Source organism: Amaranthus tricolor, chromosome 2 (assembly GCF_026212465.1).
Source record: "Amaranthus tricolor cultivar Red isolate AtriRed21 chromosome 2, ASM2621246v1, whole genome shotgun sequence".
NCBI classification, from domain to species: domain Eukaryota; kingdom Viridiplantae; phylum Streptophyta; class Magnoliopsida; order Caryophyllales; family Amaranthaceae; genus Amaranthus; species Amaranthus tricolor.
The window spans coordinates 31,927,292-31,952,819 of NC_080048.1; the positions used below are offsets into that span (position 1 = coordinate 31,927,292).

Genomic DNA, 25,528 nt, shown 5'->3' on the forward strand with positions numbered 1-25,528 from the left:
TATTTAATTTTATTATTGTTGTTATTATTATTATTATTATTATTATTATTGTTTTTATTATTATTATTATTATTATTATTATTATTATTAATGTTATTATTATTATTAATTTTATTTATTATTATTATTTAATTTTATTTATTATTATTATTTAATTTTATTATTGTTTTTATTATTATTATTATTATTATTATTATTATTATAAATAAGAAATTTGTAAAGAGTGGCATTTTTGTAATTTTTTTAACTACAGGGGCAAATACGTAATTTTAGAGGGGGTGGCGAAAAAATGAAAAGGGGTGGCGAACTTTAAGGATTGGGTTCTGATTCCCCATTAAAATCTTCTCATAATCCCAGAAATTAAAAAACCCAGAATCGAAATTCCAGAAATTAGAAAAACCAGGCCCAGAATCAAAATCCCAGAAATCGAAAACTCAGAAATCAAAAAACCTAGAATCAAAATTGCAGAAATTAGAATTTAAAGAAAGAAGAATCAAATTCTAACCATGCCGAAGAAATTGGGAGTGAATAGCAAAGCTGAGGAAGCCAAAGCTAGGAAAGCAGCTGCAGAAGCCGAGAAAAAGGACAGGGAATCCAAACAAAAGGAAGACAAATACTGGCGGGAAGCCGAAGGACCCAAATCAAAAGCCGCCAAAAAACGTGAAGAAGATGAACAAAAACGTGCCGAAGCCGCCGCTAAAAAAGCTGAGGCGCGCCGATTAGCCGAGTTAGAGGAGAAGGAACTTGAAAAGTCACTCATTAAACCCGACAAGAAAGCGAACCGGGTGGCGGGTGCAGTGGTACCAAAAGTAACTGAAGCGGAGCTCAGAAGAAGGAAGGAGAAAGAAGAGGAGGAGTTGAAGAAAAAGGCGGAGGAGACGAAGAAGAAACAAAGTAGAATGGCTGAGGAACAAGAGTACGAGAAGCTTGTTTTGGTTGAGAATAAGAATAGAGATGATGATTTGATTGAAGCTCATAGTGTTGAAGAAGCTCTTGCACAAATGTCTGTTGGGGAGAGTTTGCCTGTTGATAAACATCCCGAGAAAAGATTAAAGGCATCTTTTAAGGTATTGTTTTTGGGTAGTGAAGATTGTTGGGTATGGATAATTTTTGTGCTTTATTGTGGGGTTTGAATTTAATTGTGTTTGTGATTGAGGAGAATCTAAATTGAAGTTCTTTTCTTGCACTTTATTTGTTTCATAGGTTTGTTTTGGGATTTTATGTTCTTAAAAGGGTTTGTGACATGACTTAATTTTGAAATTATTGTTTTATGGACATGTGAGTTTTGTGTGATTTATTGTGGGTTTAATGTTATATGATGGGTTGATAGTTACTTGTGTTAATGATTGAAGAATACATTAAAGTGAAGTTCTTTTTTATGATTGGGTTTGTTAATTGTGCTTATGATTCTTTTTGGTTGTTTATGTTCCTAAGATGTTTTGGGTGTGACTGAGCTCTAAGGCACTTAGTATGGGATTAGTTCTGAATGTTAATTGGTTTATTACTTGTGGTTACTGGTTAGCTGAGTAAAACTCTGAAGTGGAGAAAACATGTTCATCGGTTTAATTATTTTTTGAATTTTTGTTGATTAAGCTAATCGTAGGTGAGTGGTGGAAATTCGTGTTGATTATTTTGTGAGAAAATGAGAATGCGGTGCTGTTGAGTAAATTCAGTTCTTCCAATCGGGAAACATTGATACAAATCTAGAAATTATTTATCGGTGCATGCAATGATGCAAGTATTGGTTTTTCATATTACTAATTTACTATTTTAGCAAACTGAATAATTATCTGTTTTGATAATTCTGGTAGTTTTCAGCTGCTTTAAATAATTATCTTCGGAAACTTGTCTTTGATGTAGAATATGTACTAGCCACAATGCCCAAAGTAATAGAGCTCATGTGAATGACTATAATCAAGTAAATCTGTTCTTCAAAGACAGGTGTTTTTTGTTCATCACTGACAACAATTAGTGTTTAGCATACCGCAATCGATTCAAAATTCGTTTTAAGAAAATCTATGTAGCCTAGCTTTCCTAGTTTGAGGATGTGCACATAGGGTTGGAACTTTGAAATTAGCATCAAGAATTCAGGTTCAAAAGCCATTGTTATCTTGACGGCAATATTTCATTGTGATTGACTGACTTATTTACTGAGTGATGAATGAACCTTAATTATACAGTAATAAAACCATTTTTGAAATCTTATGAGCAGGTTGATTTGTGTGTGGTGAGTTGTCATATGCACAGGGTTATGGTAAACTTTTTATTAAACAAGTATTACTTACTTTAGTATGCTGGTGGATTTTGTTGTTTAAGGGTCTATTCTTTTCGGGTAATAGTTCTTGTCTGTAGTTTGAAACTTATTGTAGTTGTGCTTTGAAGCTTGAACAACCCCCTTCATTACTTCTTAATACTCATTGTCCTTATGAATCTGGTTTTCTAAATTTTGTCTTGAACTAAGCAAATAAGCTGGACAATGGATCCTATATGAAAGATATTTCATCTAGTTAGATAATTGTGACAATAACGAACCATTGATTAATGGGGATGGCTCTTTTCACACTCTGAAATGGTTCTTGATGAAGTAGCTAGCTACTGTGAATCCACGATCAAGCTCAAGCCCTTATTTGAGGACTTTGAGTGCATTGCTTGTGAGGTTTATCATGGTTATCCTAAACCAAAGTTCAACAAATTTGAATAATAATAGCCTGTTTAGACTACAGAGTTTAGACATAAGACATCTGTTATGGTGGGTACCTAGTCTCCTTCAATGCACAATGAATAGAGACAACAGAAAAGAAAAGAACAGAGTTTAGAGGTTTAGAGATATTACAGAAAAAAGAAAAAGATAGAAGAAGAGAGAAGAGTGGAATGCTTGTATTCTGATATAGAGAGTAGTGTACTCCCTTGAACTCTTAGAGTGGCTCAATAACTCCTACAAGGTACTATACCAAGATATTACAAGCATACTGATATCTAGCCCTTCCTCTAGCTTATATAGCAAGTACAACTTTCTAGAACAATTAGCAAAAGTACAGCTTAACACTAGAATAACATAAATATTCCCTTTGTGAACAAATTCATTTCCTTTTGCTAACAGATTCATTGCATCAGTGGTCCTGCTCATTACTGCTTTCCCCTCCTTGCATATGTGTATCACAATATTGGGCCTCTGTACTTCTAGATCCATAACAATACCTTCCCCATCAAGAGGCACCTTGTCCTCAAGGTGGAAATTAGGAAATGCAGCAACAATGTCATGTTAATGCTCCTATGTGGCCTTTAAATGTGGAAGACCCTTCCATTTAATGAGCACATCAGCACGTTCTAAGGAACGATTTTGTCCCCACTGGACCTTCAAGATTTCTTTAGGTTCTGCCACCAATTCCAATGACTAGTTTAGCTGAGTTGGAATGGGCGTTGGATTGAAGGTCGCTCCCTTAGTCGCTTTGAGTTGAGAGACATGAAAAACCGAGTGTATTTTACTGTTAGCAGGTAAGAGTAGTTTGTAAGTTACAACTCCAATCCTTTGAAGGACTTCGTAAGGACCGTAAAAGCGGGCTGCAAGCTTATCACAAAGCCTTCTTACTAGTGATTGTTGCTGGTAAGGTTGCAGTTTGACTAACACCAAATCACCCACCATAAAGGAGCTTTCACACCCTTTCTTATCTGCCCACTTCTTCATAAGCTGTTGAGCTTTAATTTAGTGAAACCGTAAATCATCCACAATGGCATCCCTTTCCCTCAATCCTTGTTCTACACTATCCACCGGGGTGACATTATGACCAATTCAAATGAGGGATGGTGGAGCACGACGATAAACCGCCTTGAAGGGGGATATGCCAATCGATAAATGTGGAGAGGTATAATAACAGTATTTGGCCGAAGGGAGCCATTTGAACCACTGGCGGGGTTGCCTATTCACGAAGCACCTCAAATATGCCTCAAGAGCTTGATTGACAATCTCACTCTGACCGTCGGTCTGCGGGTGATAGGCTGTGCAACGAAGTAGGGAGGTACCTTGGAGTCTAAAAAGTTCGGACCAAAATTTGCTCATGAAGATTTTGTCACGATCGGAAATTATGGACATTGGAAACCCATGTAGCTTGACCACTTCCTTAATAAAAAGAGCTGCTACTGCAGGGCTTTAAAGGGATGTTTGAGCCTTATAAAGTGTGCATACTTCGAAAAACGGTCTACCACCACCAAAACCATGTCAAACCCACTAGACTTGGGTGAGGACTCCACGAAGTCCATGATAATTTCCTCCTATATTTGCGCTGGAATTGGTAGAGGTTGAAGAAGCCTTGAGGGTTGTTGATGGGAAGTCTTTTACTCCCACCTTGACAAATCGCACATTGACGAACAAACTGTGAAACTGATTTCCTCATCCCTTCCCAATACCAATCTTCGGCCAATCGAAGATACATCTTATACTCACCATTATGGCCGCCGATAGCAGACATGTGATATTCATGCAATAATTTGTCAATCACTGTATAAGTTTTCGGTATCACCATGTGTCCTTTGTATAACAAGTTCTCATTATGCAAATAGTACCCAACAATGTCTCCCACCTTGAGAGCACAAATCAACCTTCAATTTGCTAAGGGTGGAATCCTTAGCTATTTCCTCTTTCAATTGAGTCCGGTCAATCTCCACAGAGAAATTGCAAGAGCACCAAGTTGCACATTCTCCAAATGAGGATGCCTAGATAACTCATCTGCAGCATTGTTGTGTTTGCCAGGTTTAAAAAGCACTTCAAAATCATACCCAAACAACTTGCTAGCCCATTTCTAGTATTCGGCCCCCACCTCACGCTGTTCCAAAATGAACCCTAAGCTCCATTGATCAGTCCAAACTACAAAATGCCTCCCTATCAAATAATATCGCCATTTTTGTATGGCCAGCACGATCGCGATTAGTTCTTTTTCGTATATAGACTTGGCTTGCCCCCGGACCCCTATGGCTTTACTAAAATAAGCTATGGGATGCTTATTTTGAGTAAGAACTACCCCTAAACCGAAACCTGAAGCGTCAACTTCAATAACAAATGGTTGTGAAAAGTCTGGAGTGGCTAATACTGGAGTAGTTAACATGGCTGCCTTTAGTGTCTCAAAGGCTTCTGTGGCTTTGGCATCCCAACAAAAATTATCCTTACCTAACTGTTGTGTCAGTGGGTTAGCTAACCAAGCATATTGATGAATGAATGTCTATAATACCCGGTTAGCCCTAAGAAACCCTGTAGCTCCTTCAAATTTCGAGGTTTTGGCCAATCTTGCATAGCCTTGATTTTATCTGAGTCCACAACAATTCCTTTCTCTGAAATGATATGCCCTAAATATGCTACCCGAGAGCGCCCTATTTCACATTTTTTTGCATTCGCATATAGTTTCTGTTGCTCCAAAACTTCCAGCACTATTAACAAGTGTTGAACATGCTCAGACATTGAAGAGCTGTATACGAGTTTGTCGTCAAAGAAAACAAGGACAAAACGACGAAGAAAAGGCTTGAATACCTTATTCATTAACGACTGAAAGGTCGCAGGGGTGTTAGTAAGCCCAAATGGCATCACAAGAAACTCGTAATGCCCTTCATGTGTCCGGAAGGCTGTTTTATGAACATCCTCTGCGCCCAACCGTATTTGATGGTAACCGACTTTTAAATCCAACTTCGAAAAGATGTGAGCCCCATGAAGCTCGTCTAACAGTTCCCGGGATTGGGAATTTATCAGCTACTGTTTCCCTATTAAGAGCTCGATAGTCCACACAAAATCTCCATGATCCGTCTTTTTTCTTTACCAAAAGAACAGGGCTCGAAAACGGAATACACGATGGTTGAATGATTCCCGCTTGTAACATGTCTGCTTTAAGTCGCTCAATTTCCTCCTTTTGGACTTGAGGATATAGGTATGGCCGGACACTAATCGGATTAGTGCCTTCCTTCAACACAACGTGGTGTTGCTTTGAGCGTACAGGAGGCAACTCATTAGGCATATGAAAGACTGTCGTAAACTGCTCGACTACATTATTCAACTCCTCTGGCACTCCAGATGGTATACTAACCTTATTGACCTCCTTAGTACCTTCGATTTTCATTAATTCCACCAACCCACCCCCTCTTGTTTTTTTGATGGTTTTCATCATAGATTTCAGCGTGATCAAGGAACGTTCTAAAGAAGCATCTCCTCTTAACAACACCTTATTTCCCTTCCACTGAAACTGCATCATGGGTGTTTTCCAATTATTCCCAATTGTTCCCAACTTTGCCAACCATTCAATAACCAATATGACATTAGAATGCCCTAATTCTAAGGGTAGAAAAGTTTCAGTAATACAAACCACTCCCAAATCAAGGATGACATTCTGATAACTTCTCTTTCCGACCCTCGTTTCACCTGTGCCCAGAGTCGCCACTATCTCCGATGAAATAAAATTATGTGTTGCTCCCGGGTCTATCATTACCACCACTTTCACCCCTTCGAATTTCCCTATTGGCTTCATCGTTTTTGGGTTATCGATTCCCACAACTGAATTGAGAGAAACGCTCACAGGAGTCTCCAAGATTACTTCTACCTCCCCTTCCTCGACATCGTAGTATTCCTCCTCTACTTCCCCCTCTGCTTCTATCTCGCCAAAGATCAGAACGCTGAGTTCTTTTCGTTTACAGACGTGCCCGACTTTCCATTTCTCATCACAATGGTAGCATAGCCTACGACACTTCTTCTCCTGAAACTCCTTGTCTGAGAGATGTTGGGTATTAGGGTGGGTTTGGGAATTTTGGTGGGTGTGAGAGTTTTGATGTTGAGGGTAATGGCTACTGTATTTATGTGGGTTAGGGTTTAAATTTTGTGGGGTAGGGGTATTGCTGTAATTTCCCTTGTGGTAAGTATAAGTACGGTTAGGGTTGGGTAAAGATGGGTTTATAATTTTAGGTTCATTATAATTACTTGTCTTCCATGTCACAAGCAATTTCTTCTCAATTTTGATTGCCCATTCCAGAGCTTCCTCCATGGTCACTGGATCCATTAATCTCAGCTCTACTTGAATTCTACAATCCAGACCCTTAATGAAATTCGCAATAAGGAATTCCTCACTAACCACGTTCGAAGCGAACTGGATGAAGCGTGTTTCGTAATCCTCAACATCGCCTACTTGCGTCTGGGTAAGCCACTGCTCCATTAAAGATCCACCTCTACGTCCCCGGAAATGTCGGAGCATCAACTTCTTAAGGGTTCTCCAGTTAGTTATCGGGTTCCTCTTATTCTCCCATCTAAACCATGCTAGGGCGTTGCCTTCTAGCCCCACAATTGCAGCTTCCATCTCCTTTTCGGATAAATGATAGAACTCAAAACTCCGTTCAGCCTTTACTATCGAATCCTCCGTTCCCACTCCCGTAAAAATGGGAAACTCCAGTCGCCTTGCTTGCAGTTACCATATTCCCCTTGATTCTCCTCCCCGTAACCAACTCCAAGTTCACGGCCATCGATCCCTAGGCTGTTTGAAGGTTAGTCTGGAATTTTGCTCAGGTTCTTTATCCCTGGTATGAGCTGACTATTGTGATTGTGCTCCTTCGGAATTTTTAAGTCCAATTTCTCAGACTTCCTTCATAAGCACATTCACTGCTGCCTTCAGATCCTCCTGCCCCTTCGAGCAAACATCTAATTTTTTTCCGTAGTCCACAGCGAATTTTGATTGTGATACTTCCAACTGTTACATCATATCACTGTTTTTACCCTCGAAGGACCCTTGTAACTCCGGAATTGAGGACTGCAGTGCCTCCATACTTTCTTCTAATGTTTCAATCCTGTTGGTTTGTGTGGGTGCCATGGTGATCGGAGTGCTCTGATACCACTGTTATGGTGGGTACCTAGTCTCCTTCAATGCACAATGAATAGAGACATCAGAAAAGAAAAGAACAGAGATTAGAGATATTACAGAGAAGAGGAAAAGATAGAAGAAGAGAGAAGATTGGAATGCTTGTATTATGATATAGAGAGTAGTGTACTCCCTTGAGCTCTTAGAGTGGCTTAATAACCCCTACAAGGTACTACACCAAGATATTACAAGCATACTGATATCTAGCTCTTCCTCTAGCTTATATAGCAAGTACAACTTGCTAGAACAATTAGCAAAAGTACTGCTCAGCTCTAGAATAACAGAAATATTCCCTTTGTTAACAGATTCATTTCCTTTTGCTAACAGATTTGTTGCATCAGTGTTCCTGCTCATTACTGCTTTCTCTTCCTTGCATATGTGTACACAATATTGGGCCTCTGTACTTCTGGATCCATAGCAACATCATTCATTATGTACAATAGCTAGAATTTTGGCATGTTTGTTGGGTTTGTTGCAAGTAGTTCTGCCATTTCTGAGTCTTAAGTGTTGAGAGCTTAGGTTTAGAAAATCCAATTGGAACTTCTGAACATATTCTCTTTGGGAGCTTTTTTGTTTTGCTTAGAAATTTAGATCAGTGAAAGATATCCTCAATAATACTTGAAGTTATTGTAATAGGCATAAATTGTTAGGTTTGTCTAAATTATGATATGAATGAAATCAATCTCTGTAAAATTTCTTCCAAATGAATAAAGATGATCTACTCATAAGCACACACCATCACCCTTGGATTTTATTTATTTTCTGTTAATTTTACTTTTATATTTTTATAATTTGTTTGGTTTATATGATTTTGCTCGATTGTTTTTTTGTATTGCAAAAGTAGAGTGTCTAGTTCTCATTTTGTTAATTTGCGTGTTAGGGTTTCTGGACTGAATATTGTGCTTGATAGTTCCTGCTTATTTCTTGTACTCACACACTTGTTACTTTATAGGCTTTTGAAGAAGCCGAATTACCAAGGCTGAAGGCTGAGAAACCGGGTCTGACTCACACCCAATATAAGGAAATGATATGGAAATTGTGGAAGAAATCTCCAGACAACCCTCTTAACAGAGTAAGTTAATATTTATTCATTATTTCCGTTCATCTTTACATTATATATAATCCTTAGTTTAAGTTTTGAATGTAACTCCATCTACTCCTCCCCCTATGCCTAATCCACTTTTAACCCAAGAAAGTCAAAATTCCTTTGTTCCATCGTTCTTTTGTACTCCTCTTGAACCCTCCCAAATCCATCTTCTAAATGACATAGGGGTTTACCTAGAAGCAATTAATGAACAAGTATATTCAGACTCTCATAATGTGAGTATTGATGTTATGGAAGCCCTTTTCGAGGACGATGTGGTTGTGAATGAGGATTCTCTAGGCAATGAGTTGACTCTCGGCCATGTTTCACCAATTTTTGCTCCAACACTCTATACTTTAGTTCGTCTCTAAATGAGCATATAGAGGATAACTCTTGGAGATCTTAGGCATGTGAGACGACCTTCACAGTTTTTGGGTCATGCCTAGGGGTGTTCAATGGGTCGGGCCCCCATTTTGAGCCCTTATCCAGCCCGTTTTTTGAAGGGCTTTGTAAGGGCTGGGCCGAAAACGGGTTATACTATAATTAAAATGAAGCGGACTATAAAAGAGCTCAATTAGGGCCGAAAACGGGCCTTTGTAAGTAGCATAATTAATGTATTATTTAAATATTATAAATGACAATGTCAATGGAATTATTAATATTTTTTCAATTTATTTATTATAAATGATAGTTTAATTATTATAAATTGATAAATGGGAATTTAAATAATTTTAAGCACTAAAAATGGGTCGGGTCGGACCGGGCTTTGAAAGCCCAACCCATTTAAGCCCATTTTAATTATAAAGGGCCCATATTTACCTAAGCCCGGTCCGGCTCTTATCCGGCCCATTGAACACCCCTAGTCGTGCCGTTGATAGAGATAAGAGGGCATGACTTCAGTAATGTGGATTTGAGTGGGACATGATTTAGAGCTAGTTTGTGGATTAAGAATGCTCAAGTCAAAGAGGATAACTAACGAGATGGGTGCATGGCACAAGCAAACGAAATACTTGTAATTGTGAATGTCATGACACTAGAACTTGCATATCTAAGTTAACATTAACATAATTAAATAGGGTTTATGATTTTGGGGAAATTAGTCGGGAAGAAGACTCGCTGTATTTTTAACCCCCATGTCTTTTCGCTGTTATTAAGGCAAAAAATTCTACTCCTGTGTTCTAATGGTGATCAAAAAGGTTTTGACCTTTTTTGACCATCTCCACGTATGTTTGTTGTTAGTACCTTACCTTAGCTTTGGGCTGAAGACGCTTATTTTGAGAAATACTTTTTTTTTTCTCAAGCTTAGTTTTTATTTTTTTTTTACTTATCTCATAATATCCCCTATGTATAAAATTCCTTGGCTCCAAATTTGCATTTGCCTCTGAAATGGGTCTTTGGAACTTATAGGGCCTATTAGTCTTATTTGCTGTAAAATACTCCTTTTTCTTTATGTTTTCCATGTTAACATTTACATGTCTCTTGGTTGCCCAATAAATTTTTAGATGTGTTTTTACTGCAGCATTAATAATATTTAATTATCCTAGTGACCTTTCGACTTCCCTTCCTTCTCGTTCTTTTCCTTTTCCATCACCATTTATTAGACTCCCATTAGAGATTCTTAAGATTCTCTGTAGATTGAGTGCGAGTTTGTTCTTATTATCATTTAAGCTATGTTTCATACTTTCTTCCATCATATACGTCACCTGGGAATTGCATTCCCCTATGTTCAAGAAGACTGATTAGTAACGCCATGCATCATGCACTGTTTTTGATAACATTGGACGGACAATAAGAGTGAGAACCATAGCATCCTCCACCCTTCATCTTCCAATCTCTTTGGGAAGTTCAGTTTTCGGATGCCTTGCCGTGACTGAGTCGTTGCCAGATCCAGAAATCTTTCATATTCATTCATCTCCTACCTGAAAACCAACAGACCCTTTTGTTGTGTGGACAACGGAAGCAATTACCCCTAAACAATAAAAGAAACAAAGAACAATTCAAGAACAATATGAAAACACATCAATAATTAACGTGGTTCACTATCAATGCGATATCTACATCCACAGGCACCGAGAACTTTAATTATACTATTAAACATGAAGATTACAAAGATGAATCTTTGAAAACTCTTCAATGGCGGCTTAATTTTCTCTCTTGTGTTTCTATGAACCCTAATTCTAATTATAAGAGGGGTTTATATAGTAAACCTCCCATAGAAAGAAATTCAGTTACATAAACACGAAAATCGACACACAAGAAAATAATAACCATGATAGGCGCTAAAAATCAAGTCGACTTTTGTGCTTACCCATATCAAGTTGAGTAGGCTTTTGATTCTGGACAAAAACTCCATAGATTAGAAGTAAACGCCGACTCAGAGTTTCCCTCAACGCCAAGAAAGTCGAGTCGGCTTTTGGTGCTGGAAAACGTACTCGTCTTCAGGTTGCCTTCAACAAACACCTCGGTGTTTGCTCTTTGGATATCGTCCATCTTGATTCATCAACCCATATCTCAGTCTCAGTTCGAGTCACCAAACATCAACACCTTCGATCTTCTATTTATAAAGCACCGATTCTCTGATCCTTGTACAAAAAAAATCTTGCATAAGTTTCAAATTACTTTACGGAGAATGGTGCAAATGCCCAGGTTCTAAAAACCTTCCCTTGGAATAAGGAAAATAAGACACCTTGGAGATTGGTACACAAGAATTGGCTCTATAGTTGCACTTTATTGTACTATATCTTGAGTTATGAGGAGCCAATAATGAAATTTGCATTGAGAATGCTAAATTGCTTATAATTACTCATTGTTTTAGCCCTACACGGAAAAGTTATTCTTGAGCGTTGTTGGATTAATGTACTATCACTGATTCAGTAAGTGGGTGAGGTTTTTTCAACACTGAAAGTCCATGAAAATATAGGCTGAATTGTGGAAAACTAAAATAAGATTCTTGTTTAGATTTTCATAGTGATGGATTTATGAACAGCAAATGGGGGAGATAAAATAGGTTTTGCTGCTTTCAGAACACAACTAAGAACTGAATAATGTTTAGGTTGGTGTATGTGCATATTGTTCACGTAACAAAATCAAATTGCTATTTGTTTTGGCAAACTTCATTGTAAACTTAGGAATAAGGTGAAAATTTCATGCTGATTTTTGTAGTTAGTAGTGCCCGGAGTTGTAATTCGGAATAGCTCTAAATATAATATTATTGGCATATTTTGAATACTTGTGCTGAATTTAGGGGTCATAACAGGGTGATTTTGTTTTTGTTTTTGTGGAATGGATCAATGGAAGGATGATATTTAGGTTTACCAGCCTACTCGTGTGTAGAGGTTTGCCAAGGATTTTGTTGATGTTAGGAGTGCCCTCCGAGTTAACTTAAGTGGGCGCCTTAATGCATATGTGGCCGTTGACTGCATTTTAGGGGATGGGGGGTTAAATCATAACCATCTTAAGACGTGATGTAGGTTATTAATAGACTTGGTAGATTGGTTGGTCGGGTTGGTTTTAGGTCGGTCGTGTAACGGGTCTAGATTTATCATTATTTTATTCTGATTGCTCTAAACTAACTAACAATACCCAGTAATTTTTTCGTTAAAATTTAAAAAATATTTGTTCTTATTTTATTAGGCGAAAAACAACTTTCAAGTGATATTCGTGCAATATTAAACTCAAATAATAAAAATCGACAAACTAATAGATATTTCAACTTACAACTCAAAAATATCAATGTAAAACAAAAAAATCATCAAAGTTTAGGAAAACAAGTCGGATCTCAGTCGGTCAGATGGTCGGTTTGGATTAGAATTCGAGTGGTGTAGTGATCTCTCAAAAAACGGTTGATCATCTTTCTTATACCATTATATTCCTTTCCATCATTTTGGGGGAAAATTAAATATTCACACCAGTAGTGCAAGGGATTGTTGTGGATAGGCAAATAGCTGTGTTTTCGGCTCGTCATCTCTGACATGAATCCTAAAGTGATGCAATTATGGTTGTCTTTTCATAAATGATGCCTTCTCGAATCAGTATTAGTCATTATTTTGTACATTTCGTTCTTCTGTATGACCGTAACTGATACTTGTACAATGTTTTGACAAAGGCCGCATTGAAGATACTGGTGATAAGTTTGCTGACATTGTGAATTTCTTTGTGGCTTGATCAGGTTGCTGAGGCTTGAAGTGTTGTAACAGATAATCTCAATAATTGTGGCGTATATTCTATGTACAAGGTAATATATAACCAAGGCTACCATTCGCCATGCTGATCATCTAATTCGAAGGTGAATTTGAGTTATTATACTTTGTCTGTAGAATTTCTCTTCACGCTGTATTTGCTGAGTGAATTTTGTGAAATACTGTTGATAATTAGCTACAATGTTCATCATGGTGATGTGTGATTCAATTTCTTTGTACCTCATAATAAATAATTGATTTTAACCTGGAGGCTTAATCTTATCACTCTTTGATGTTCTAATTTATTTACAACAGTATTTCAGTTCTTCAATGCTAATTAGTGGTTTCAACTTAAGCTCCCACATATTTATCATTTGAGTGGTTGGATGTATGCTGCTTAATACGAGTACTTATGATGACAAAGAAGTTGTTTTCAATTAACTCTTGATAGCAAGTGTATCAGAATTCTACATATGAAGTACTTTCTCCGTTTTTTTACTTGCATGACTTTTACATTGGGGTTGTTTGACAAAATAGTTTATTGGGCAATTTTAAGTTATTCTGATAGAAATAGAGGGTTGTATGGTCAAACCATGCTAATATTTGGTAAATTAACTTGTTGAAACAACTTATTATTATGAATAAGCTGTTTTTGAACAAGCTGCTTACAGCAACGGATTCAAAATGAGCTGGTCAAATCAACCACTGTAATAAGCTTTTAGCAATCAGCCTACCAGCTATCAGTTATTTGCCAAACATACTCAATATTTACAAATTATACTTGGACCTTAATTGTTGAATAGAATTTGAAAGAAAAATAGTAATGTGTACAAGATAAATTAGATTTGTGTTAATATGTAATTTCAATAATTTATTCCTAATAATTATTTTTTCTTATCTATAGCAGTTCACAAAAACAAAATGCAATATAAGAACATAGGACAAGATAGCCATTCAAGAACAAACAATAGAGCAAGATATTCATTAAAACTGGCATTCGAGTTGTTTGCCAGTTCTCCCCAATAAACAAATTTCAATTCAAAATGTTAATAAAATTTAAAATCCCAAGAAGGGATTTTTAATTAATTTCAATTCACTTCCCTCACATAAATATGCAAGTACTTAAAATAGCAGAGTTTCTCCGTTTATAACAGATAATAACAATTACTTGAGAGCTTTGCCACAGCGAAGGGCATTATCAGGTAACAGATATTCATCCCTTAAAGAATGTGAAGCTGTATAAACTCTCAAGTAAAATTGTTCTCCCAGGTATTGGCGTGCCCAGAACTGACTCCTTACGTTCCACATCCCAACATTATCCAACGAAAGATACACCGCTGTCCATGATTTCGGGTATACCTATAACGTACATGACGAAATGAACAACAAAATGTCAAAATGTGTCTTGTTTAGGTCTTAAGTTCTTTAGTTCATGTGTTATTTACCTGTACTGTGCACCGTGAAATTGCGTCGTGTAGATTGTACTGTGTTCGTTTCTCTGGTGACCATTTTCCGCCATCCATTCTGCCATCAAAATAGTCGAGTCTCATCATAAGTAAGGTTAGAATAGATTCATATGTGCCTGTATAGTTCCATCATTCATGTAATACTTTGATCTAGTAAACAAGGGGTTTAAGTGTAACACCTCTATATCCTTGATTACCCGACAACTTTATTGAGTTTGCTACCTTTGTTTTTCTACGAAGTGTAGCGAACTCAATTAGACGGAGGAATAGAGTTGCCGTCTTTCTTTCTTTCTCAGACCCTGATCGAGTGAGATATATTGTGTATGATGATGATGATCTAGACACGATAACTTTATTCAGAGCTTATAAGTGAAAAATTCTACGTACCCAACAACGAAAAAGTTATAGCCATCAAGGTGCCAACTTTGAATGATGTTCTCTTTGTTTTCAAAAACAATCTCTATGAAGGTTCTGTAATCAGCTCCCAAAACCCCTGTGTCAAGGTACATGCTTTTTCCGGTAGGGTGATCAGGGATGCTATTGACTCGAAAAACACCCGATATGTTGAAGTAATCTGCTAGCTTAAGAGGAGTATCTGCTGGAATGAATGAAACACTGTTGACAGCATATCTTTGCTTTCCATTCACTAGAGCTGCAGAGCTTCTAAGCTTGATTGTTCTGCTCAATGGAATTTCTCCATAGTGGTATGATCCTTGTGGGTTTGGCCTTGGTCCACTTGCTGTTAAATTTGTCCTATTAATAAACATAAAATTTGAACGCAAATTAGTGTAATAAATTAGTCGTACTAAAGTACTGTTGGTGATATTTACCCACACATTATGTCACAAAATTAATTGCAAATATGTCAGAATCGAAGTAATATATAGTGAAGAAAATGTGTCAGGATTTTACCTTATAGTACGTGCTTGCTCGAGGGACCAACCAATTTCGGAGGTGGGTCCACCCGGAGGAGGGCCAGACACAGGGGTGTTGGAGCCCTTATAGTGGAGGATTGCTGTGGTTGTGTGGATCACATTGTGGAATCGGTCTGACACTGCGATGTAGAAGTCTTTGACATCCTGATCAGCAGTGACTAGAACGGAATAAGATTGACCAACATGAATGTCTAACGATGAATAGAGTTGTTGCATAGTATGTGTCCCTTCCACTTCTACTAGCTTCATCTTATGGTCTTGAAATCTTATGTTAAGTGTGTTTTGAACTCCCACATTTGATATCCTAAACCTATATGTTTTACCTGCAAATAATTCGCAAATTTATAATCCCATATTTTTCAGTGCTCACATTATCCAATTTACTATTTTAGCATTAATAAGAAGTTGATATAATAAAAGTATTTTTAAAGACGAATTATGATATGAATTAACTATAGCTAACAACTTGTACTTTTTTCAACATTAAAAATATAATGACCATGGTTAACATGTACCTTTTTCAACATTGAAAATAGCAGTATTTGCTCGTCGCCCATTGATATGAATTCCATCAGGCAAATGAAGCTTTTTTCCGTGGTCCAAAATTGCCTTCAATTTCTGCCACAGCAAAACCCTCGAGAAAAAAATTACCTCAAAGTCACAAATAAGAAATTTCTATTGTTTAACTTACATTACCTCATAGAAGTATTTTATACGATTAAAATATTACTCGTTCTTTTTCTTTATCTATTATTTTTGCTATTTTGTGATAGACCATCTTTCGGTTACAGCCCCAACACCTCCTTATACTCATATTCATAGTTTAATTGGTTGGGTTATTTAACCTATATATGTATGAGACGCGTCTCACGAAAAGACCATCTCATTTATGACTATTTGTGTGTTCATTTTACCTTTTATACAGTTTTCAAAGTAAAATTTAAAACCCAATAGTTCTAAATACACATCAATAAAAATTATAAGAAGTGTTATTTAAATTTTATATATTTCATAAAAAATCTTATCTTAGTTAAATCATATACTGCTTTTTTCAGATAAAATATTGATAATTTCACCTAACATTCATCTTATTTTCTGGGCGTAACCTATAATTAAAAAAATATGCACACAAATTATTGTATATATAGTTGGAGTGGTTTAGAAAATATACCGTGTGGTTAGATTTGTACCAATCACCAATGAGAAGAGTAAAATCATCAGCAGGAGGAGGAAAGGGAACAGGAATAAGAGGTCTACTAAGAACCCTTATTCCACCAAAACCACCAGCAGCTTTATGAAATGCTGTTGAAGGGAAGTAAAAGTAGCTTCCTATTTGATCCTTTACTTGAAATTTGTATGTGAAATTCTTTCCTGGTGGAATTGGGCATGTTGTTCCATATACTCCATCTTCATATGAATTTTTCCTTTGTTGAATCCCATCCCTGCCAATTTCATTATTTTATTATTTATTTTACTACTTTAACCATCAGCTTAAGCTTATGATTCGTTGAAGCCTCAAAATATGTAATATGTAGTATGTTTTATCACTAACAAATTATTTATATTGGCATAAAGAGAAAAATATGATAACAATAACAATAACGGATAAAATAGCATAGTAGTTTTTAGCATTCAATCTAGCTGGAGGTGCTCATTAGTGGATTTGTTCAAACTCGTTTCTTTTGAAGATTCGTTAGGTAGGTTTCTTCTGTTTCGTTCATTTTGTATCTTTACGGTGTGTAATATTAATTACGCATAATTATAAAAGTTTGAAAAATAAATATGCTAGTTACGCATAATTATAGAAGTTAGCATTAATAATTTACGTGGTGTATAGCATTTTATTTTAGTTCAGTAATATATTCCTATTTCTAATCCCTTTAAAGAGTCTACAAAAACAATTGGCTAATTAAACACTATACTTATTTCAAAATAATTAATATAAAACAAAATAAAATAATCTACAAAATTTTGAGATACAAACCCCACCAACTAAGTAAAATAACTAAATTGATTTTTTTTAATTAACATAACTAAATTGATTTACATCCTAACAAATTTTGAACCATATTGAAATAATTAGAATTGAAATGAAGTTTTTCGAAATTTATTTATATGATGAAATTGTTAAGAGTAAATGAAAGTAATGAACTATACTGAAATAAACAAAGTAATATACTACTCCATTCGTTTTATAATGTTTATCACATATGTTTAAATTTTTATTTTTTTTTTACAGTTTTTGGTCAATATAACCAACAATACAAAATGGAGAGAATAGCAAATAATAAGTATAAAAAAAAAAAACCAATATTTAACCATTTTAAAAACTTAAATTGATTTAGAAGTTGTGAGAAAAAAAAACAAAATAAACTCTGATATTATATTATCTCTTTATTTTAGGAAATATTGCGTTAGAATATTATCCCTCTATTTTAGAAATTTAAGATATTGTGTTATTTAATTTCTATGTTTAAGTTCTTGAGCTTTTGTACAAATAGGGGTGTTTTTCCTCTAATTATGAATAATACAAATCAAATATTCAAAACCCCAAACACAAGTCTCTACATTATTATTTCCGCATTATGATTTTTTACATGGTATCAGCGCCGTAAGGTTTTCCTGGACGGGAAAACTCTATCGATATTTTATCATTGATCATAATCGACCAAAATCGATCCAAACAAAAACCAAATCAAAACAAAACCAATCAAACCAACCCAAACCAAAAACAAAACCAAACCAGGACCATGATTTCCATGGCACAAATGGAACAAATATTTCAACTTTTTCAAAAAATGACCCAAAAACTTGAACAACCAATCCAAATTGAAAAACTAAACTACCAAAATTACACCATGTGGTATAAACAAATGAAAACAGAAATCGGTGATCAGTGGAGGCTCAACCATATTACCGCCATCTCTCCATCCATTACAAATCTACAATGGGTCCAGAATGATTGTATGGTGATCTCATGGATCATCAACAATATCAACCGCGACCTTGTAGAATATTTTCTTGACTACACTACCTCCGCTCGAGATTTATGGACAACAATCCACTTCATTCTCGGATCGTTCCACTACCACCCGTTGATGAGACCATTCAACGTGAGGTCGCGAGGGGTAGAAGTATGGTAGAAAAGACGTCATGGGGATTTAATCCCTCAGAAAATCAAAAGCCAAATTTAAAAACAAACCCAGAAAATTCGAGACAAGCAAACCTAGAAAACCCAGATTCAAGATCGAACTCAAGTGATGGCCCTCACTGGAATTTAGAAAACAAAGGTAAAAAGAAAAGAAAAAATTTGATGTTAGAAGCAGATGAGGAAAAGCGACTGAAAGTTATAGAAAGAGAAATGGGGTTGGGAATAATTGGGGCAAGTAAGAAATTTCAATTATGGAAATCCAAATTGACGTGGAGGACAAAATCCAAAGTCCAAATTTTTGACCCAAATAATGAAATAGATCAGCTCAATTTGTTTCTTGACCTTTTATTTAAACCCGAAAAATGAAAAATCAATTGTGAAGAATTTGCCAAAGAGATTATCAAAATGTTCTTTGTAAAATCAAAATATCAACTAGCAGACTTTTTGTTAAAGGCAATTGGCTCAAAAGCGTTGAAGAATATTTTGGCAAGTTTGGTTTCGGTCATCCCGAGACCAAACTTAAACCAAACTTGAGGGGGAGTGTAGGAAAAAAAGGAACAAAATAAACTCTGATATTATATTATCTCTTTATTTTAGAAAATATTGTGTTAGAATATTATCCCTCTATTTTAGGAATTTAAGATATAATGTTATTTTAATTTTTATGTTTAAGTTATTAAGCTTTTGTATAAATAGGGGCGTTTTTCTTCTAATTATGAATAATACAAATCAAGTATTTAAAACCCTAAAAATAAGTCTCTACATTATTATTTCCGCATTATAATTTTGTACTGAAGTAAGTACTATAATTACAATTACATTATGAAGCATGCAGACAATTTTATACGCTTTTTTGATTGTGTCATATTCTTTATTGAGTTTTTCTATAACATCCTTAATTAATTGTAATTTCGTGTATGTATAAAAATATCACAAAGTCAACTAGATATAATTTAATTAAATTAGTTTTTATAATTACTCCAATAGCTATTATTTAGTGAAAAACGCTTTCTAAATGTATAAAAATAACCTCAACAAGAGTGATATAAATAGTATACGATTTTATTTGTTCATCTCAATACAAAAATTTTAAATATAAATTTATTATAATTTTTAATTATTACAGTTAAAGATATTAATGATAAAAATAAAATGTGTCCACTGAAATGAGTAACTTATGGTTGATAATTTACACCAATAATAGCTTTTGTAAACGAAATTTGAATTATTTTTCTATTTAGTCCCCCTTATAAAAATTTGCCCTAATTCTATTTCTAATCATTGTTCTCACTTTTTTTAATTCTTATTTATACATTTTTTCCATCTTTTTCTATTTTTATAAAATACACTTTACTCACTTTTTTTTTTTTAATTTTCTTGAACAATTGCTTATGGAGCAATTATCATGGGAGGCAGCCGAGAGAGTATTAGTTAAAAGCTCTTTTAGAATATAGATATACTTTTTTAAAGGTAAAATTTCATCTAAATTAGCACAGAAAAAAGCATCAATAGGAATAATACTTTCGATTTTAGAACTTTATATATCGAATTTAAATCCTTAAGTTACTTTATACTTCCTCTCGTTTTGCTTGTTCAATTTGATTTTTCAATACTATTCATCAATTATTCTTATTATGTGATTTATTCTTAATCTATAAGTTACACCTTAGTTATTATCTTGTTTAATTCGTCTTATTATAAATTTTATTAATATTAACTTTTTATAATTTTTACTCAAGCACAAATTAGAGATATTTATAATTAAAAACTTATATCGATAAATGTGCTAAAACCAAATAAAATAAATAAAAAGAGAATATATAATAGTAGTATAGATAAAGAAAAGAGGTTTGAAAGGGAGTAGAGTACACTCATTATTTACACCGCTCACGTTTTTCCCTTGAGGGAAAATTGGTTGGGGCCAACAAGTTAGTCCGAAATTTAAGCGTAATTGATTACATGCCTTAATAAAACACTACTTTTGTTCTCATTGTGTCTTTTAATAATGGTCTTTTACCTCTTTTCATTTCTTTCGCGGCATCTAATTTCAAATCAACAAGTTTGTATAAGATTTTCTCACATAAATTCATATAATTAGCTTATTTTTTTAATTGATCAGATTAAAGTTATAAGTAATTACTTTAAAATTATAAGTAGTCACTTTAAGACTATATAAAATGTTCACTTCAAAATATTAAGTGATTTATAAGTAAATACTTAAAAACAATATTGTAAATTGAGCAGTTTAATTAAAATTATCTCATTGTAAAAATATTTTTATATGAAAATTTGTTATTTCAAACTAGTTAAAGGGTCATTAGCAATAGTTATAATCGTCTAATACCTTACACTATATTCTGGGATTATAACTATCAATTTATGGGTGTGAGCTGGGTGGATGAAAGCCAATGTAACATACAAACATATGATTGCATTTAAACTAAAAATTTATATGCTAATAGTTTTAACTTAAGAATATGTTATGTAATTTTTTAATTTACCTCTTAAAGTTCATCCATTTTTTATTTTTTTAATTCATAAAATATATTTCAGCTTCATTATTAAAGCCGTTTTATAAAAAATTATAAAATGCATATATTTAAAATTTATAGATTAAGAAGAACTTAACAAGATTTTATATGATAATAATTTAATTTATGTATTGTCAAGGAACCAACTCACCAAAAGCTTAAGCTGATGGTTGAGACCTTAGGATACGATATATACTCTAACACGCCTCTTCACACGAAAGTCCATTGGGCTAGAAGTGTGAATGCGCATAGGCGTTGAATATTCCACTTTAAATGAGGTGTAGTTGAGATTCGAACCCGTGATCTCTTGTCACGTTAGCTTTTAATACCATGTCAAGAAACTAACTCAACCAAAAAGCTTAAGCTGATGATTAAGATTCTAGAATATAGTATCCATCACAAAAAAGTCATATTTAACTTTCTTTTTCTTCAAATTAATATTTGAATATGGACAAATATTTAGAGTATGAGAGGAGTTTGTTAGATAATTCTAAACTGATAACTAAAACTAAATAGGTAGGTACTAATATGTCATATGATGATATAAATGTGTTTTACGACTTGAGATTTAATTAAAATCTCAAGCGGATATATACAGGCTTTGAAGCATATTTACTCTATAAAAATTATTAGGCGTAAAGTTGAATATTTACTCTATAAAAATAGAGTTTCTGTTTTATTACTCTATGATAATTATCAAGAAGAGTACAAAATCCTATATATATAGGAAGAAAGAATAAAAAGTCTTAACTTATTTGAAACGGTAAGGTTTAGAGTTAATGAAGTATGTTCAAAGGTAACTCTAACTCTAATGTTTTCCTAAAATTAGCAACTACAATTACAATCACAATCAAAACTAGTCAACTAAAAAATTGTTTTTAATGAACTATATGGCTCATAAATCATATTCCCTTCTATTAAATGTGCTATTTAATTAGTGTAGCACATTTCATAATGCACTAAATTAATTTTAAATGTCTCTAATTCTGCTTTATTAAAAATTATAAAAAGTTGATATAATAAAATATTAAAATAAAAATAAAATACAAAATAAGCGTGATTAATAAATAGTATATAAACAAATAGAATATTTTATCAGTATATTAAAGAGTAATATTCTACATACTAACTCACAAAATAATTGAAATATAGTCAAACATACCCAAAACACCTTATTTAAAAAATTAAATAGGAAACTAACATTACTAAGCCTATTGGTAAATCTTTTTATGTGCATCATTAATCTAAGGATAATGTGAAAGCTTAATTATAAATAAAATAAAGGTTGAGGATTAATGAACTAAAAGCTCTAAATTTATTTGTTTTTAAAATAAATTTTCATACCATAATTTATGTATTTAACAGATATGATAGTGATAGATAGGTTATAGGTAGCAATTGAAATGTTTCTTTTCTTTAATTTTAAGAAAAACTGCAGGTAATGACATGAATTTTAACCAAAATATACTTTATTACGTGGAATGTTAAGTGTTATATTTACTGGAAAAAAATTAACTTTAAAATTAATATATTATTTGTCGTTGATAATAAGTAATAATAAAAGTATAAATGAGAGAAATAACAAACCAGGAAATAAGAAATGGCTCATCCAAGTGATTAAACACGTTGATAACGAGATTATCATTAGTCACACAAATAATATCTGGACCTGGAAACTGCTTATTGATAAGAATTCCCTGCATTTTTATTCACAAATCAACCCATCAAAATTATGATTATATTAATAGCTATAATTTTACTATAACTTTGATACAAAGTTCATACAATTATACTCTTTTATTATAACCAATCAAAAATATTTGAATAAGCCAAAATTAAACATATATTTTTTATGTTGAAACAACTAGTAGTTATACTACCTCCAAATTTCAAGATATGCTTCAATTTAATTAAAATAATAAATTTATATATTAATGTGAAATTTATATTGACAAAGTATATTAGCTGATCGATGGTTAAAACCTTAAAATATATATTATATACTTTATTATATATATAATCGATTATATTTTAAAAACAAAGGGAGTAACATTATTTTGAGAAGAAAAATCTTTTAAAACATTAAAACATGCGTATACATTATTCATCACCATAATTGTAAGAATATGTTGTACGACATTTAATTTTAATTTTCTCCAAAAATCCAGTCAAGAAAATACAGCATTGTATCAAATATAATTTTTTATTAATTATACCAAAATCACTTTTATAAAACACCATTAATAGTTATTCTTTCTCGCTCCGTACAATCTTTATCAAGAAACCAACTCAATCAAAAGACTAAGTTGATAGTTGAGACCTAGAAATATGTTATGTATACTCTAACACACCATTCAAATGCGTGGATGCAGCATATGTCCTTCACATACTTGACGCTAAATATTAACATTAAATAAGGGGTGATTGAGATTTGAAACTGTAACTTTTTATTAGGCTCTAATATCATGTAAAGTAATCAACTCAGCTTAAAATTTAGCTAACTGATAGTTGAAGCCCAAAAATATATGATATACTCTTACAATCTTAATAAATAGAGATAAACAATAAATATATTATATTATAAATAAGATTATTAATTTTAGAAAATAAGATATATTAACGAACCCGTTGTCGAACGCCTAGGGGATAAACATGGCCATAGGTGACATGCCAGTCGAAGAATCGGTAAGGATTATCAGCAGCACCAAACTGAAATAGAAAAATCAAGGCAATGCAGGAAAGAATCAACCAATAATATTTCTGAAGCATTATTAATTATTATTATTATTATTATAATTAATAATGCTAAAAAAACAAAGAAATATAATGGTTTTATGGTAACTTATTCATGAATTAAAACAACACAAAAGGAATTATGTGTACGTAATTGGTGTTGAAGGAGTTATATTATGATTTATGGGGTTTGGGTTTGGGTATGGGAAGGAAGAAATGACTTTTTAATGAGAATGAATTAAAGTTTGAAGTAAAGGGTAGGGTGATGATGGTTTTTTTAGATGTATTTATTATATACGTATGCTAAAGTGTGAACTAGTAGAGTTTTATTTTATTATTTAGGGAAGAGATAAATGAGAATTTAATTTAAAATTTTATTTGAAAAGGTAATATTTATTTAAATTGAGACATAATTGAATGTCAAAAGTAATTTTGTCTATTTAATTTGGAATAGATGTGCACTATCTTCAAATGTGTATGAGTTTGTCTTTAAAATGTTAATAAAAAGATTGCTTTAAAATTAATTATTTAATTAAGTTATTTTTATCTATTTTATTAGGATTAGTTGTTCACTATCTTCAAATGTTAGGATTTAGGAGTGCTTTTATTTTATTTTTCTTTTGTGGTGTCAAAAGCATTGTCCACCATTTTTTGGATCCAAATTTTCATTGAGAACTTTCTTTTTTAAAAATTAAAAATAAAAATTAACATATCTTGTGTGATTTGATTTTTTTATATTTATAGTGAGCATAAATATTTTAAAATTTTTAAATACTTTTTCTTTATAAGTTCCTGTGAAAATAATCACTTATCATTTATATTATTCTAACGCAATAATAGAAGAAAAAGTCACCTTTTAGTAAATCCAATATAGTCATCCATATATAGAGTAATCAGTGTCACATTATTTACCAATCTCCTCACAAATCGTGAATGGAAAAAAGCGAATTATGGACGGTTTTAGGCTATTCTTGAATAAATTTGAGCGAATCGCGAATTTAAAAAGCGAATTAACTAGCGAATTATGTTACATCGATAGTAATGATTAAATGACTATATTGGGATCTCGACCCTTGAAGACAAATTGAAATCTATATATATTGTTGAATTGTTCTATGATTTACTCTAATCTATATGATATACTAATGAGGAAATGATTAGGACACATGTCGACTTCACTTTTCTGCTATTTTCATGTTCTTATTAGGCAAGTATTTTTTAGCATATCATGTAATATCTTTCTGATTAGGTTTGTTTAATAGATTAATAACAAAAGATTTTAAAACTATATCTTATTTACTAATTTTTTACCATATACAATCAATTATGATATGTAGTATCTTTTAATTACAATGGATAATTATCAGATAACATATTAATTATTTAAGTAAAAAAATTTATTTTCATTAAAATATTTTTGTAATAAAGTAAGAAAAGAAAACAATTTTAAAATAGTTTTTTATAGATAGTTATATACACAACTTACATGGCTATATTAAAAAAAACTACAAAAATTAAATAGATTATAAACTAATTATTTAAGTAAATAATAAGAAAAAGATGGTGAAATAAA

At 33.1% G+C, this 25,528-nt stretch overlaps 2 protein-coding genes across 2 annotated transcripts; one reads left to right on the plus strand and one right to left on the minus strand.

Annotated features, from left to right (window-relative positions):
• The first annotated feature begins 327 nt into the window (after positions 1-327).
• Positions 328-13,453, plus strand: LOC130805168 (uncharacterized). The gene is made up of 3 exons (XM_057669838.1): positions 328-1,067; positions 8,830-8,949; positions 13,130-13,453. Exons 1-3 carry the CDS (start codon positions 507-509, stop codon positions 13,142-13,144), a joined length of 696 nt encoding a protein of 231 aa, XP_057525821.1. The 5' UTR covers positions 328-506; the 3' UTR covers positions 13,145-13,453.
• A 670-nt stretch (positions 13,454-14,123) lies between these two features.
• LOC130805155 (L-ascorbate oxidase homolog) lies at positions 14,124-24,232 on the minus strand. Its single transcript, XM_057669821.1, has 8 exons — positions 23,848-24,232; positions 22,810-22,919; positions 16,712-16,982; positions 16,056-16,158; positions 15,518-15,863; positions 14,993-15,358; positions 14,585-14,663; positions 14,124-14,498 (listed from the first exon to the last, which is right to left on the minus strand). The coding sequence occupies exons 1-8, from the start codon at positions 23,989-23,991 to the stop codon at positions 14,304-14,306; spliced, it is 1,614 nt and encodes a 537-aa protein (XP_057525804.1). The 5' UTR covers positions 23,992-24,232; the 3' UTR covers positions 14,124-14,303.
• Between the last annotated feature and the right edge of the window lie 1,296 nt (positions 24,233-25,528).